A 13,376-nucleotide genomic window follows, 5' to 3' on the forward strand; every position below is an offset into this window, starting at 1 on the left:
TTAACGTGAATGAAAACAGTGGGGAAAGGAAGTGTGGAGGTTTGGAATCTTTGCTGTTGCTTCACAGGTCACCGGGGAGCAATGAGGTTCTTCCTCTCTGTCCGTGGCCGGAAGCATGAGAAAGGACTATCATTTACTCCTCGCTCTAAATTTCTTGAGCCTCTGTGCTGGAAGCTTCCTCAGTTCATAACGCAAACATTAATCAAGCCCCTTTGGGGTGCTGGGCACTTTGCTGGCACAGGATGTGCAAAGACTGTGCCTGTGGAGGGAAACAGAAAAGCAGAATCAACCAAAAATTCCAGTGCCAGGGTAAGTGCTGGGCCAGAGGTACACAGAGGGTGCCAAGGAGAGATGGGGAGAACCTTACCTACCTGTGTGGCAGAAAGCCGGTGGTCAGGAAGGACTTGGCAGAGAAGGTAAAACTAGAGCTGAGAATTAAAGAAACAGAGGGGGAAGGAAGAATAAGGATTAGCGAGTCAGATCAAGTGGGAGAAAGCCATTCTAGCTTTAGGAAAAGTACCTACAGGGAACAGAGGACGGGAGTGGCGGGAAGCTGCAGTTTGAAGGAGCTGGGAGTTAGTACTGCTGGCATCCAGGGCACGTGCCCAGTTGAGACGCAGAAGGACACGCCGGGGACCCACGCTGAGCTCAAGAATCCTATGCTGTCCTTGGAAGTTTGCATTTTACTTTGGAAGCATTTAAGAGTCCTGAAGGATATTAAGCAGCAGAGCGAGTGATCAAATTTGGGTTCTATCTCTGAAGTTATCTTTGAGGGATGTTGGTTGCGTTCCTTAATGAAAGGCACAACTTGCCTTCAGAACATGAGATCTTCTGCTATTTTACAGAAATATATTTAAGAATGTCTTTGTTTTCAAGCCAACATCTTATGTTGCTGAGCAGAGATTCTACCTCCATCCTGTGATCTAAGCTCAACCAACCGTCAGCTGTCCATTGCCTGCGTGTCTCTCAGTTCGTTCTAGTCAAACCCCTGGGTCCAGTAGTGTCATCCTATCTCGAATGGAGTTGGCATTTGCCCAAACCCCACATTTTCTAGTGTTCAGGGAAGCTGTTATTAAAAAATAAGATAAATCTAGTGATAAATCATCTCTCTAAAAGTGAAATTTCTCTTTTAAATTTACATTTGAGTCCCTTCATCCCCCCAGAATGTCCACGATGGTACATCTTGGAGCATTGGTTTTCTTAAAATTTGAGGGAAAGCTTTTTGTAGTAAAATAAGGGAGGGCATGTTTTATTCGTCCTCTATATAGGTAGAAATGTGAAATAAATTCATGGAGGACATCTGTTTATTGTCTTCTGCCATTTGAGTACGTCAGTGGGAAAATGTGAAAAGTACTCATTTCAGTTGATAATAAAAGCTCCAACTTTTAAGTGCCTGCTCTTTGTCAATTTACGTAATTCATTTTGTCCAACATTTGTAAACACAAAGTAAAGTCCAAAGCCTTGTGCCAGGGACCAGAATTGCAGCGGTACACAAAATACCCTTCCTTGTTCTGGAGTTTCTCTCACATCCTTCCAGCTGACCTGAATTATATCCATAACATTATGCACATTTTGTGGATGAGGAAACGGAGACTTTGAGATGTAATGAGGTTTGTTCAGGGACCCCTACAGTAATCCCATACTCTATGCTGCTCTCCACTGCTACACTCTGGCGGTGGGGGGGGGGGGGGTTGATCTCAACTTGCTGTCTTCCTTACCATATCTGTTCCGTCCTTTGCTTTATCCATTAAAGAATTTCATCCTTTCCCCCAGGTTACTTTCCTGTGTCTAGAGATGAGCAAGGGCCAGTAATCATCACCATCACAATCAGTCACCAGCCACACCCATGTATGAGCTTGTCTTTCTGTTAGTTATTGATGGTAGCCATAACAGCTACAACCACCACAAATTGTACTGAGTCCCTACTGTTTACAAGTTCACTGTGCTCAGACTTTAAGTCCACTAAGAGATGACCATAATAATAGGTCAAATAACAATTCAAGATAGCCAGGGATCATGGAAGGGGAGAGACCATAAGTGTTAGAAGGGTTTAGGGAAGGCTTCCTGGAGTAGGTGTCCAACAAGCTACCTTTTCCAGGAAAGAGAAGGTTTAACTAAGAATAAAGGGGAGGGTCTTCTAGGCAGACCCAACTAAATCTAGTGCCCAAAAGAAGGTCACCTCAGTATATCACACATTTTCCCTCTGCTCCTGAGAACCAAAATAGTCGTGGCTGGGTGTAGTTACATTTAAAGAGAGGGGATTGCTCTACTCCATTTCTCTACTGTAGTGTGTAGAGAGGCATTATTCTACTCTGACTGAAAGCATACCCACTTCCCCAGGGGTGCCGTTGTGGACTGACTGGATGATTCCCTTGGAGGAATGAATGGGGCAGCTTCGGGGAGCTGGGTGTCCTCCAAGGCATATGCAGGGAGATCTCGGGTGGTCCAGACTGAACTAGGCTCAGATCTGCTCCTGAGGGCACCTAACCCTTTTTGCTCATCACCAGAACTACCCTCCTTCTCCCAGAGTCGTCTAGATTGGAAATGACTCTGGACCAAATCTGACTTCCCATTACTATTCCAAATCCACATCTGGAAGACCTCTAAGCTTCATGAGATTTCATGTCATTGATTTGTTATTAAGTCTGGGGCTGGCACTTAGCCCATCCTCAGCTCCAGCAACAGTAGCAGCAGACTTAAATGAAATAGAACCGGAAGGCGTGAAAACCCAGCATGTGCCCCTCAGCCTCCTTCAGTCAAACCAGGAAAAAAGAAAGAAAGCAGGAGAGCTTTTTCAGGGGCCAGAGGTACCTTCGCCAAAGACCTTTGACCAGCAGTATGTGCAGGTCCTTTGCTGGGAATAAATAAAAGGAGCGGCAGTCCGTTCTGATTTGGGATGAATGCAGGGCAATGTTGGTGAAAGATGGGTACCCAAGGGACACCTGGAACAGAAGCAGAGCTTCTCAGCTCTGCCACATTCAGCATATTTATTTAAGGAAGCTTGCATTGAACACGCACTGGGTTCAAGTGCTCTGCCAGGCACTAGAGGTGCAAAAAGTGAATCAGGCAACCTCTGCCCTTGAAACGCTTGTAGTCTAATGGGGAGACAGACGTATAACAAGAACATTTCAGTCTAACCTCGTAAGGACTATAACGTACAAAAGTCCGGAGAGAGACAAGCTAACCTGGGATTCGGAAAGTGATGTCTTAGCTGAATCTTGATAGAAGACAAATGAGTAAATCAGGAGAAAAAGAAGTAGGAAGAATGGGACAGACAAAGGAGAAGAATCAACCCAAGGGCAAGCGTGGAACGTGAAACAGCACCATGGGACTGACAAACTCCCTGCCGTTTCAGTACCTGGGCCCAAACTGGGCCGTGAGCCCCTGGAAGTAGGCAGAGGCCAGATGAGGGAGGGCGCTGTGGGTGAGGGTAATGGGCTGGTACTTTGTTCTTTGGGTGACAGGGAGGCATGAAGGAATCCTAAGGAGAATGATCATACCTGTGTCTTAGAGAGGTCAGGAAGGCAAGAACTGAAGCAGGGGCACCTGTTAGGAGCACCTGTTAGGAGTCTGCTGCAATCGTCTCAGGACATGATCATGCTCTAAACTAAGGCAGAGAGAATGGAAGTGGGCCGATAGAAGCTGGAGAAATACATTTAAGAGGGAAACTAAGCAGGTCTTGGGGTTGAGTTTGTGAGAATATGAGGAATTCAGGAGAGGGAAGGAGTCTAGGAAGACCAGTTGTCAGACTCTTAGAACTGGACTCAGTTTATTCATTGATTTAACCAGATGCTTCTCATATAACAGAGTGTCATCTGAGGCAGCATTCTTTAAACTGAGGGTAATGAAGTCAGCTAATGGATATACCCAGCAATTTTTAATAGAAGAGAACAGAACAGAAAATGTCAGGTGGCATTGCATGTATATAAAGAGTAATTATTGTTTTGTGAAACTTTGTTTCAGTCTCTGAGTATGAGTATGTATGTACATGCTCACAACTATTAGTAGTATATTTCTTTCTAAAGACTGTGGTCAAAACATTTGAAAGTCTTATGATATTCTTTTTCTATGCTCATGTCTGGTTATTTTCAAGTATGAATGAATATATCCCAATCAGGTTTGTTGATCTTAAAAAGGGAGAGTGATTCCTTTGTGAAAAAACAGGAAAATCTTTTCACGCTGTTATTCTTCCAAGACTAAATCTTGCAGTAATGTCTGGACTAGGAATTCCCAAGGATTCCATGCAGAGGGAAGGGGAAAGGGATCGGGGCCCGTAGGAATGACTCTCCCAGTCCGTGCTGGGACTGTGTCAAATGCCCTGCCCTTCAGAAAACCTAGGCAACATTGAGATCTACAAAGACAGTACTGCCCAAGGATATAAAACCTTATTTTTTACAGGGTTTTACTGTTTGCAAAGTACATTCACAATACATGTTCCCATATTTAAAATAGCCCTGTGACTTCAGAGGGAACTCATGTATCTGAAAAATGTTTTAGGTGTTTATTGGCCTGTAAATATTTAAAACTATAAATATTGAATATTTTCCTCTTAATATAGCCCTTCACTCTTTTAGTCAACATTCATTTGCAAAGCTCTGGGCTAAGAACTGGACATGCAAAGATACATTCTGTTTTCCAATCTGGTAATGTGTACCTGCAATATTATAATTTAAGAGAATATAAAAATCCACATATTTATTTAAGGATGCTTGCAGTTTTACCTGTGATACGTTTACAGAATATATGTGCACCTGTATACGTGTGTGTGTGTGTGTGTGTATGTGTGTGTGTGTGACAGAGAGAAAGAAATTATTTATCTCACCAAGTTCCAAAATCAAGAATCGATTGTCTACAGGGAACAAAGCAGGAAAAAGCTGGCCCTTTTCTAAGCCTTCAAAGGTGCATAAAGGTTTTGCTTTCTTGGGCTAAATGGGAGTACTTTAGTGGTAAAATAAATGAATCAGAATTTGATGAAAGCTATGTAGCCTCAGCAAATAAAGTGCCTATATAATAATATTTTCATGCAAAGAAGTTCCCAGGCCTAAGCTCTTTCTGAAAACCCTGGGTTAAGGACCTTTAGTTTATACATTAGCCTAAACAAGACAGACTTATCTCAATTAAAATGTGTGTGTGTGTGTGTGTGTGTGTGTGAATATGTACTCACCGTTCCTCGTTTTGGAAAAACAAAAGGTTCAAAGAGGACTGCTTTCTAAATTTTCTCTTCACCATTGGGTGTATTGTGAGCAGTCATGAAACATTCATTATAATCATTTTAAGCATAAGAGCAAAATATTCCTTTGCTTTTAGATGTAAATGGTTGAAGCATCTGAACGGTATTGGAACTATTGAATAGTTTCCAGTTGCCTCCTCACAAAGCAGATCCCTGAAAACACACCTGGGATGTTTTGAATAGTGGGAATGACCTTGAGAGGAAGCCTATCTGGGAAGCCCATATCCCTTGCTCAAGATTTACTTATTTGTTCAGTTTTTTGTTTGTTTTTTTTTAACATGGAAAAATAATCTTCTGACAGCATTTCCCTTAATGAAGGCTACATGTCTGATACAGATTTCTTTCCCAGGCCTCTGATGTGTTTGGTATGTTTAAACATATCTTTGCCCTTGAGATCTTCACATACCAAGCACATGATTGCTAATATTTTACTTATTAACCGGTAAGCACATCATAAACTATAATCACAAGACTGCCTTCCCCAATCCGGTGTTCATATCCTGAAAGTAGCAGCTGGTGGAGGCTCTTACTACCATTTTCAAAGTGTCACATTTCATTTATGATTCTCATTACATCTTGTTGAACAGCATTGTATGGTGCAAAGCATGGCTTCCTGCGATACAACATTATTTAACAGAAAGAGTCTAATGAAATCTTCTATAGAATGAAAAAATGAATTGCCTGTTGGATTCTTCTTGTAAGAAGAATCTTTGTGAAGGGTGGGTATTTGGCCCCTAGGCCCTCCTGTAGGCATGCTGAAATTAACCTATCCAAGGTCATGAGGTAATGAGGGGTGGAGTCAGTGCTTCTAACCACTGTAAGCCATTTTACCTCTTACATCCAGTTAGTCTGGTATGCCTTCAGATAAAGGAACATTTTCTAAACAAATTGACAGGCTCTTTTAAAAAAGTTAATTCATAAAACTAAGTATGTGCATTCAACAAGAGAAGAATCTTGTTTTATTTAAGTAATAGGTATGCCATTAGTTAAGAGCAAAAGGAAATCAGAACGTTATCTTCATTTTGAACTCTCCTTTAAGGCAAAACATTAACCCTACACAAAAATAAAATTGTTTTGTTCTAAAGAGATTCACTCTTGGTGAATTTGCTAGTTTTCGAATTTGGGTCACATTTTGCTCTTGATTATTTAAAAGGTTTTAGGAGTCTTGTAGACTCCAAATATTCATCTAGTCATTAAAACAAGTTGGGGAGTTTTTCTTTATTTGGTCCAGTTTATTTGTTTTGTTTTGTTTTTTAAGTGTAACCTTGAAACTGCAGCAACACCCTTTAGAAAATGCTAATTACATAAAGTTTTGAAATTCATCTTGGAAATTATCTAAATACATATGTAGGAGGTCAAAGACTAGCAGAACAGCTGTTACATAAAATCTCCGCTTTCAAAATACCAAGAAGGAAGAGGTGGGAACATCGTCCAAGATCTAACCTCAACTTTGAACTTCCTGACTTGTGTTAGTTTAAGATATCCCTGTAGCATCATTTAAACATAGTTCTGGTGTATGAATAAACTTCCACTTGGAATTTCCTTTTTTGAAGTCTGCTGAGAATATAAATCAAAACCATATGAGATGCATCTTAATCCAGAATGTAAAATAATATGAGAAGTATCAACCCAGAAGTACGTTTACCAGGATATGCACATTCTGGCAAAATTCTTTATTTAGAATGGAAGCCTCCAGAGAACTAGATTTATTATTTTTAACGTATGATTGTGGAAGCCTAAACTGATAAAAGAAGGGGCTTTTTAAAATAATAGCAGTGGGAATGTTATTCAGCCAAGTAGAATGTTTGAGAAGGACATCTGTTGGCATGGAAAGAGGTTCAAAATGCATTGTCAAGTGAAAAAGCAGATTGCAATTTTATTTAAAGATTATATAAAATAGGTGGTATACTTGGCTTCAATACATGTATACATCTTCCTAATAAAAGAATGAGAGATTACATATATGCCAACAAAATGTGACTCGATCTCCAGATGATAGAATGAAAGTGATTTTTCTTTCTTTTTTCCTTCTTTATTTCTTTCAGGTGTTTCAAATCTTAGGTTTAGATTTTGATTCTCTTCTGTTTGATTTCATTTAAGAGGAAATTTTAAGTCACTTTTATCTCTTATTCAACTCTGTTCTTAAGGGAAATAGTCCTTTATACCTGAATTCAGTGAATATTTGGGCAAACATATTAGTCAAGACCATCATTAATTAAAATTGTTATATGCTCAAAGCTAGTCAGGTAATTAAATTACATTTATATTGTACAAGAGTTAGAGTTGCCTAGACCCCCATTTAGAAGTATTCATGTGTTTACATGACACATAGTTCTGCCATTTCCTACTATGTTCTTAAAATCTGGAGAGATCCAATTAAGATTTTATAACAATAATTACTGAGGCCCAAAGAATTCCTTAAAATTAGAAGTTATCTACTATCTACAAATTGAACTATTAGAAGATTTAAAAACTTTTATCATGTTTTAAACTTTTAAAACTTTTTTATAGTTTATATAACTTTTAAAAACCAATTTGATTGCATTCGTGATATATTTATGGGGTGTTTAGTTGACTTAATATCAGTAGGCCATGTGGTAGATAATAGTGTGACACAAATCAATAATGTATCACTGTGTTTGATGAAAAAGGGGTGTTCCAGCATACAGGTTGTTTTCCATCTCTTCAGTTGGGAGTTTAATCTCCCCCCACCTTAAATCAGATAAAGCTATTTCAACTACCTGTATTCATTTTAAATTGCTCTCTGTAAAGGATATATAATGTCAGTGTCTATTAATGATTTGCAAAATAGAAATCCCAATATTTAGAGAGCGAACCTCTAAGCTCAATGGTCTCTTTGGCCTTGAAGAACATGGAGAAAAATAAATCCGTAGCTGAAGACCTAATAAAAACTTAATTTCTTGAATCTGCCCTGATTTTCTGGGATAAGTGATGTATCTTTAGGAAATCATTCACAGAACCAATGCCACTGCATAAAAGTAGAAAGCATTCCAGAAAACTGGCAAAGACACATTGAAAATTTTTCATTAAATATGTTATCCCAGGGCTTCCCTGGTGGCGCAGTGGTTGAGAGTCTGCCTGCCGATGCTGGGGACACGGGTTCGTGCCCCGGTCCGGGAAGATCCCACATGCCATGGAGCGGCTGGGCCCATGAGCCATGGCCGCTGAGCCTGTGCGTCCAGAGCCTATGCTCTGCAACGGGAGAGGCCACAACAGTGAGAGGCCCGCATACCACAAAAACAAAACAAAAAAAATTTATCCCAGTAAATATTTTAAAATAATACACACACACATACACCATCAAGTTTTTATGTATAGCCAGATAGTAAAATTACACTTGAGTTGTGCACATCTTATCTTGGGATTAAATTAAGCAAACATGAGTTTTGACTGATCCAGGTATTAGAGTTGCTAAAAATTAAATGAACAAAGCCTTGAGTTGGGAGTCAGAAGCTTTGGTGACGTTGTATCTTGCCGTGCCAGCCCTACGGGGAGTGAAAGACATGAATAGGGTCTGTAGGATTCTTGTAGTTATTTTATCCAGACAGATCTGTGCTCCTTCTGATGCCTGCGTGGAACAATTTTCCCTGATATCATGAAAACTTCTGGTGTAATTGCAGTACCCACAATTATAAAAGAGTTGGCCTAAGCAGCTGGAATAGCAGATAAGCCTTTATAAGTATAGACATCCAGATATGTCTGAAAATAGATATAGAAGGGGTTTTATTCCCTAAAGACATGAATAATTTTTTTTTTAACATTTAAAGAGTAAGTCTTAAAGCAATATAGGATAGAAGAATACCTGTCCAAAGCCAAGATACCTGACTTCTTAGTGGTGGTAGGACTTGTCCAAAGCAGTTGCTCTTCCCTGGACAAAAAGTCATGGGCATGACACAGTGAATAGACAGGGACCCTTCTGATTCTGGCCATTTGGCTGACCTTGTGGAAGTTAGAGCTTCTGCTCCTGAGAGCCAGCATCAAGTTAGTTGCCATGGACTCTTATTCCTCACCTTTCCAATAGAAGCCAAAGAAGCCAAGTGAGAGAGAGAAGCCATCTCCAGAATCTTCATACCCTTGTCCCAAGAAAGGTTCCTCAAGATTCTGTTATCTTGGTGGGTCAATATGGAGGTACCTTGGCCAAGGGCGGCAAATTGCAACCCTCTTTCTAATTGTCTGAATCAGTTCTGTGTTCCCCTACCTTGCATTTCAGTTGCATAACTGACTCCAACCCCAAGAATCTCTCGGGATTTAGTGGTAGGCAGTGGCTCCACAACCTCGCAAGGCTGGGGATGTTCATGTGCTTGTGTATGCATGCAGCCTCCCTGAGAGATACCGCAAGTGCCTGATGGGAACAATATGTACCAAATGAAAGGAGAGAATAAAGAGCTACCCTGTCTCATGGAAAACTGGAGTAAAACAATCTGCTCAGAAACGATTTGGCTAGTAGAACGTATATTTTCTGCTTTCCTTTTCTTTGAGATTGATTGCGGGGGTGTGGGGGAGAGGTTTGTGATCTTTGTTCTTGTTTTCATACTATTAGGAATATGGGCATGGAGAATAGTATTTCTGTTCCTTGTTCAGTTGCAACTGAACTTTCGATTTTCTGTGATGTAAGTGTGTATGTGTAGGTGAGAGAAAAAGTGTGTGTGTTTGTAATGTAAGTGCACACACACTCATGTGTGGATCCATGTGACAGATGGGCGTGAAAGAATTGTTTACATTTTAACATTTCATACAGGCCAGGCACTGTAGGCAGAGAAGCAGAATTCCAGGCAGAAATTATTATGGAGACTGACTGTGTTCCTTTCTGACACACTAACGGATATCCAGGAACAGCCTCAAGTTGAAATAAAAGTTTGTAGTGCATCCCTATGCTTCATCTATAAAAGGCACAGCTGGCAGCTGTGCTAAATTAGCTTAAGCTAGATTATGCCACTGTCACAAGTTGTCCCCCAAATTGTAGTGGCATAAAGCAACAGAAGTTTATTGCTTGCTCACATAACGTGTCAGCAGCTGCTCTGCTGTGGCTTTGCTCCCTGTGTTCGTCATACTAGGACCCAGGCTGAAGAATAGCCTCTGAGACATACCAGCTTCATGGTCAAGGGAAGAGTAGGAGAGCTGGCAGAACTAGGTGATGGCTTTTGAAGAGTTTTGCTTGACACTTGCATTCATTACTTCTGCCCACGTTTCGTTAGCCAGAGTGGGTCATTATGGCCAAGCCGGACATCAGTGGGATGGGAAAGTACATGCTTCCCAGTTGGATGAGAACTGCAAGTTCCCTGGCAGCTGGAAAGAGCAGGGACTCATTAGGAATGTGTTAGAGTGTGTGTGTGTTTTCATTATAAATTTATAATTATATAAAATATATAATTTTATTTAGAATTTTAAATTTATGGTTGTGTAAATTTATGTTAAATATATTAAAATATATAATTTGATTTATAATCATACTAAAAATTTAATAGTAAACAAATAATAAATTATATATATTATATGTTTTCCCCAAAAAGGCTGAAAAAGAGAGATTACAAACAACCCTTGAGTGACTAAGAATAGACCTTCTATTTAGGTATAGAATTTGCTTGATTTTTTTCACTCTAATAGAAATTACTTTTAAGTGGCTAGATTTGCTATGAATCCAGCTTGCAGAAGATACTTCACAACCTGAGAAATAAGGCTAGTGTTAAGAATTGGTGATGGAATAGTATGTCTCAGCATGTCTGTTACTCTTGCTTTCAGGAAAATAGTACACATAAACCCAGCCATGATTCTCCATCTTAACTGAGTACAATTAGGTGTCCTGAGGATATATACACCTTCCTATTTCTTTCTTCTATAGTTATATATTAGCTGAGTGCAAGATATTTTTCTACACATCAGAAAAAAGATTGCCTTAAGTTATGGGGAGATAAAATGGCTGTTTATCACTTGGTTCACTGATTTGAATGTTCAGAGATTAATATTCTTAAATTTCTAAAATAACCTGTATTTTAATTCTATTAGTAACTTAGAATATCATGGAAATAAAATGCTATGCACATTAGAAAATATTATACTTGGTATACATTTAAGACTTATTCAGGCCTTTTACACATTGCAATAAATATATAATTCAAAGAATGCAAAAAGATGTATCCTGTTGCCATGACATGGGATCTAAATCAAAGCCTATTGTTACTGCAAAACTTGGTGTTCCCTCCTGAACCTGTGATGAGGGTTATAAAGCCCTCCCAGGAGAAGGATGATGGTGGTAGTGCATGGTCCTACCTAATAATGCTTGCATCATTCTCGTCCACATATGGACAGAATGGATACTCTGGCACTGGTTTTGACAAATTTGGCCTAGCCTGTGGAATAAATACAGCCTATGGAATAAACACAGCTTCAATAAATAGGGACTTCACTTGAGAAATTTCATCTGAAGACAAAGGAGTCATTTGTCTGAAGAAGTTCGTGAATAATGAAGCTAACTCAGCCGTGCAAACCATACTAAGCCAACAACCATGAGCCTGTTGAAATGTTAATACCTTGGATATGCTTTAATAGTGATAATTGTGTCAACTGCAGACATCTTGTGGTGGTTGAGTCACCCATAATCTTTCAGAAGCAGGGTGCCCACCATGTCAGCCAGTTTAAATGAAAAAAACAAAACACTGTTCTCAAGCCCACTTTTCTAAATCACATGGAGATCGATGTTGTCTTTTTTTCCCAACTTCTCTTGAGTACTTTTAATGAACGTTTAAGAATGAACGTTAAGAACGTTTAAGACCTACTTAAATTGGAGCCAGTTTGTCCATCAAAATTCCAGGAGATTTGTAAGAAGAACATAAATACATATGCCTTAAACTTTCCACGGTAAATCGGGTTCTTTCTAGCCAGCTAATTTTCTGATGATAATAATACTTAATTTGGCCCTAATTTGAATTTTTGGTTTAGAAGAAGAGTGTCCCTTAGAAATACCTTTGGGTATTTAGAAAGAAGAGTATCCCTTTGGGTTAGCTATGGGAAAAGTATTTGCTATGCCGAGAATAACGTAAATTAAAAAAAAAAAATGTATTTAAATGCTTAGGTAGGAGAACACACTGTTCCAAGCACTTCAGAAGCACCAGTTTAAAAATTCAATGAGAGAGTAACAAGAAAGGAGGCCTGCAAACCTGGGCGGTAAATTTGCTGTGCTCAATACAACTCCTTACTTGACTGAGACCCTCTGGAGCCTTGTCCACCTGACTGTACAAACATCGGGTGATATTTCCTTAAAGAAACAGCTTATAAATCTCTTTTAACTCACATAGACTTCCAGCCTTCTCCACAGTCAGACTGTGTTGATGAAGGCCTACTGAACTGTTTCCTCTTGGCTACCTTGATGTTGTCAGCTCAATTGGCAGTATTCAAAAATTAGGTATTTAAAAAATAAGCGTCATTCTCAAAACAAAGTAAATTTTCCATTTTTACCAACAATACCATGATATGGGAAAATATTCACAATGTATTTTGTTATATGCAGAAGGTAGTCAACCAAAGACATTACCATCACTACCAGTTTGACAAATAACATATATTGAATTATGTTAACTAATGGGACAAGAGTTGACTTTTTTCTTTCATTGTGCCTTTTTGTATTTTTATAAGTTTTTAACACTGAGCACATGTAATTAAGAAATGTGATAATACTTTCTAAAACCAGTGTCACACGCTATGGTAATTTCCACAGTGACTTCGTTCTCATGCCCTTTGATGTGCAGCAACTCGGGCACCCAATGAGACAACCTCCCTCAGCTGTGTCTGTCTCTGGACAGAGGTCCGAGCATGGTCTAAGCATGTAGGAAAGGCAACTGAGGCAAAGTGAGTGACTTTCCCCCAAGTAGAATTACAGATATGTGATGGAAGAGCATGCCAAGCGCCAAACTATCTTCTTTATTTGTCGATTGAAAAGGTTTGCTTGGCTTTTGTGCAGGTCAAGCTACCAATTGAAAAACTGAATATCTCCTTTTTCAACCAGTTGATTTCAGCCCCCAAACAACTGTTGACTTAATATCCCAAAACTCCTTGGTTTCCTTGGACTTAGGGGAATGGGTTCTCTTAAGGAGCAGGTCATCCATGTGGGTGGTGGTGAGAGGGCCAAGGA

At 39.5% G+C, this 13,376-nt stretch overlaps 1 protein-coding gene across 5 annotated transcripts in view; it reads left to right on the forward strand.

Annotated features, from left to right (window-relative positions):
* Positions 1 to 13,376, forward strand: part of STARD13 (StAR related lipid transfer domain containing 13) — a 295,675-nt gene that overhangs the window by 210,151 nt on the left and 72,148 nt on the right. The window contains exon 1 of one of the 5 annotated variants that reach the window (XM_089899678.1): positions 184 to 309. The exons of the other annotated variants lie outside the window; for them this stretch is intronic. Within the exon in view, the coding sequence (XP_089755804.1) occupies positions 243 to 309 (67 nt within the window). The 5' untranslated portion in view covers positions 184 to 242. Of the gene's footprint in view, positions 1 to 183; positions 310 to 13,376 lie in introns of those variants that run through there. 5 annotated transcript variants of the gene reach the window in all.

This window comes from Delphinapterus leucas, chromosome 18 (assembly GCF_059928025.1).
Source record: "Delphinapterus leucas isolate spDelLeu-1000000601 "Yukka" chromosome 18, BTC_Dleu_Yukka2, whole genome shotgun sequence".
Taxonomy (NCBI): domain Eukaryota; kingdom Metazoa; phylum Chordata; class Mammalia; order Artiodactyla; family Monodontidae; genus Delphinapterus; species Delphinapterus leucas.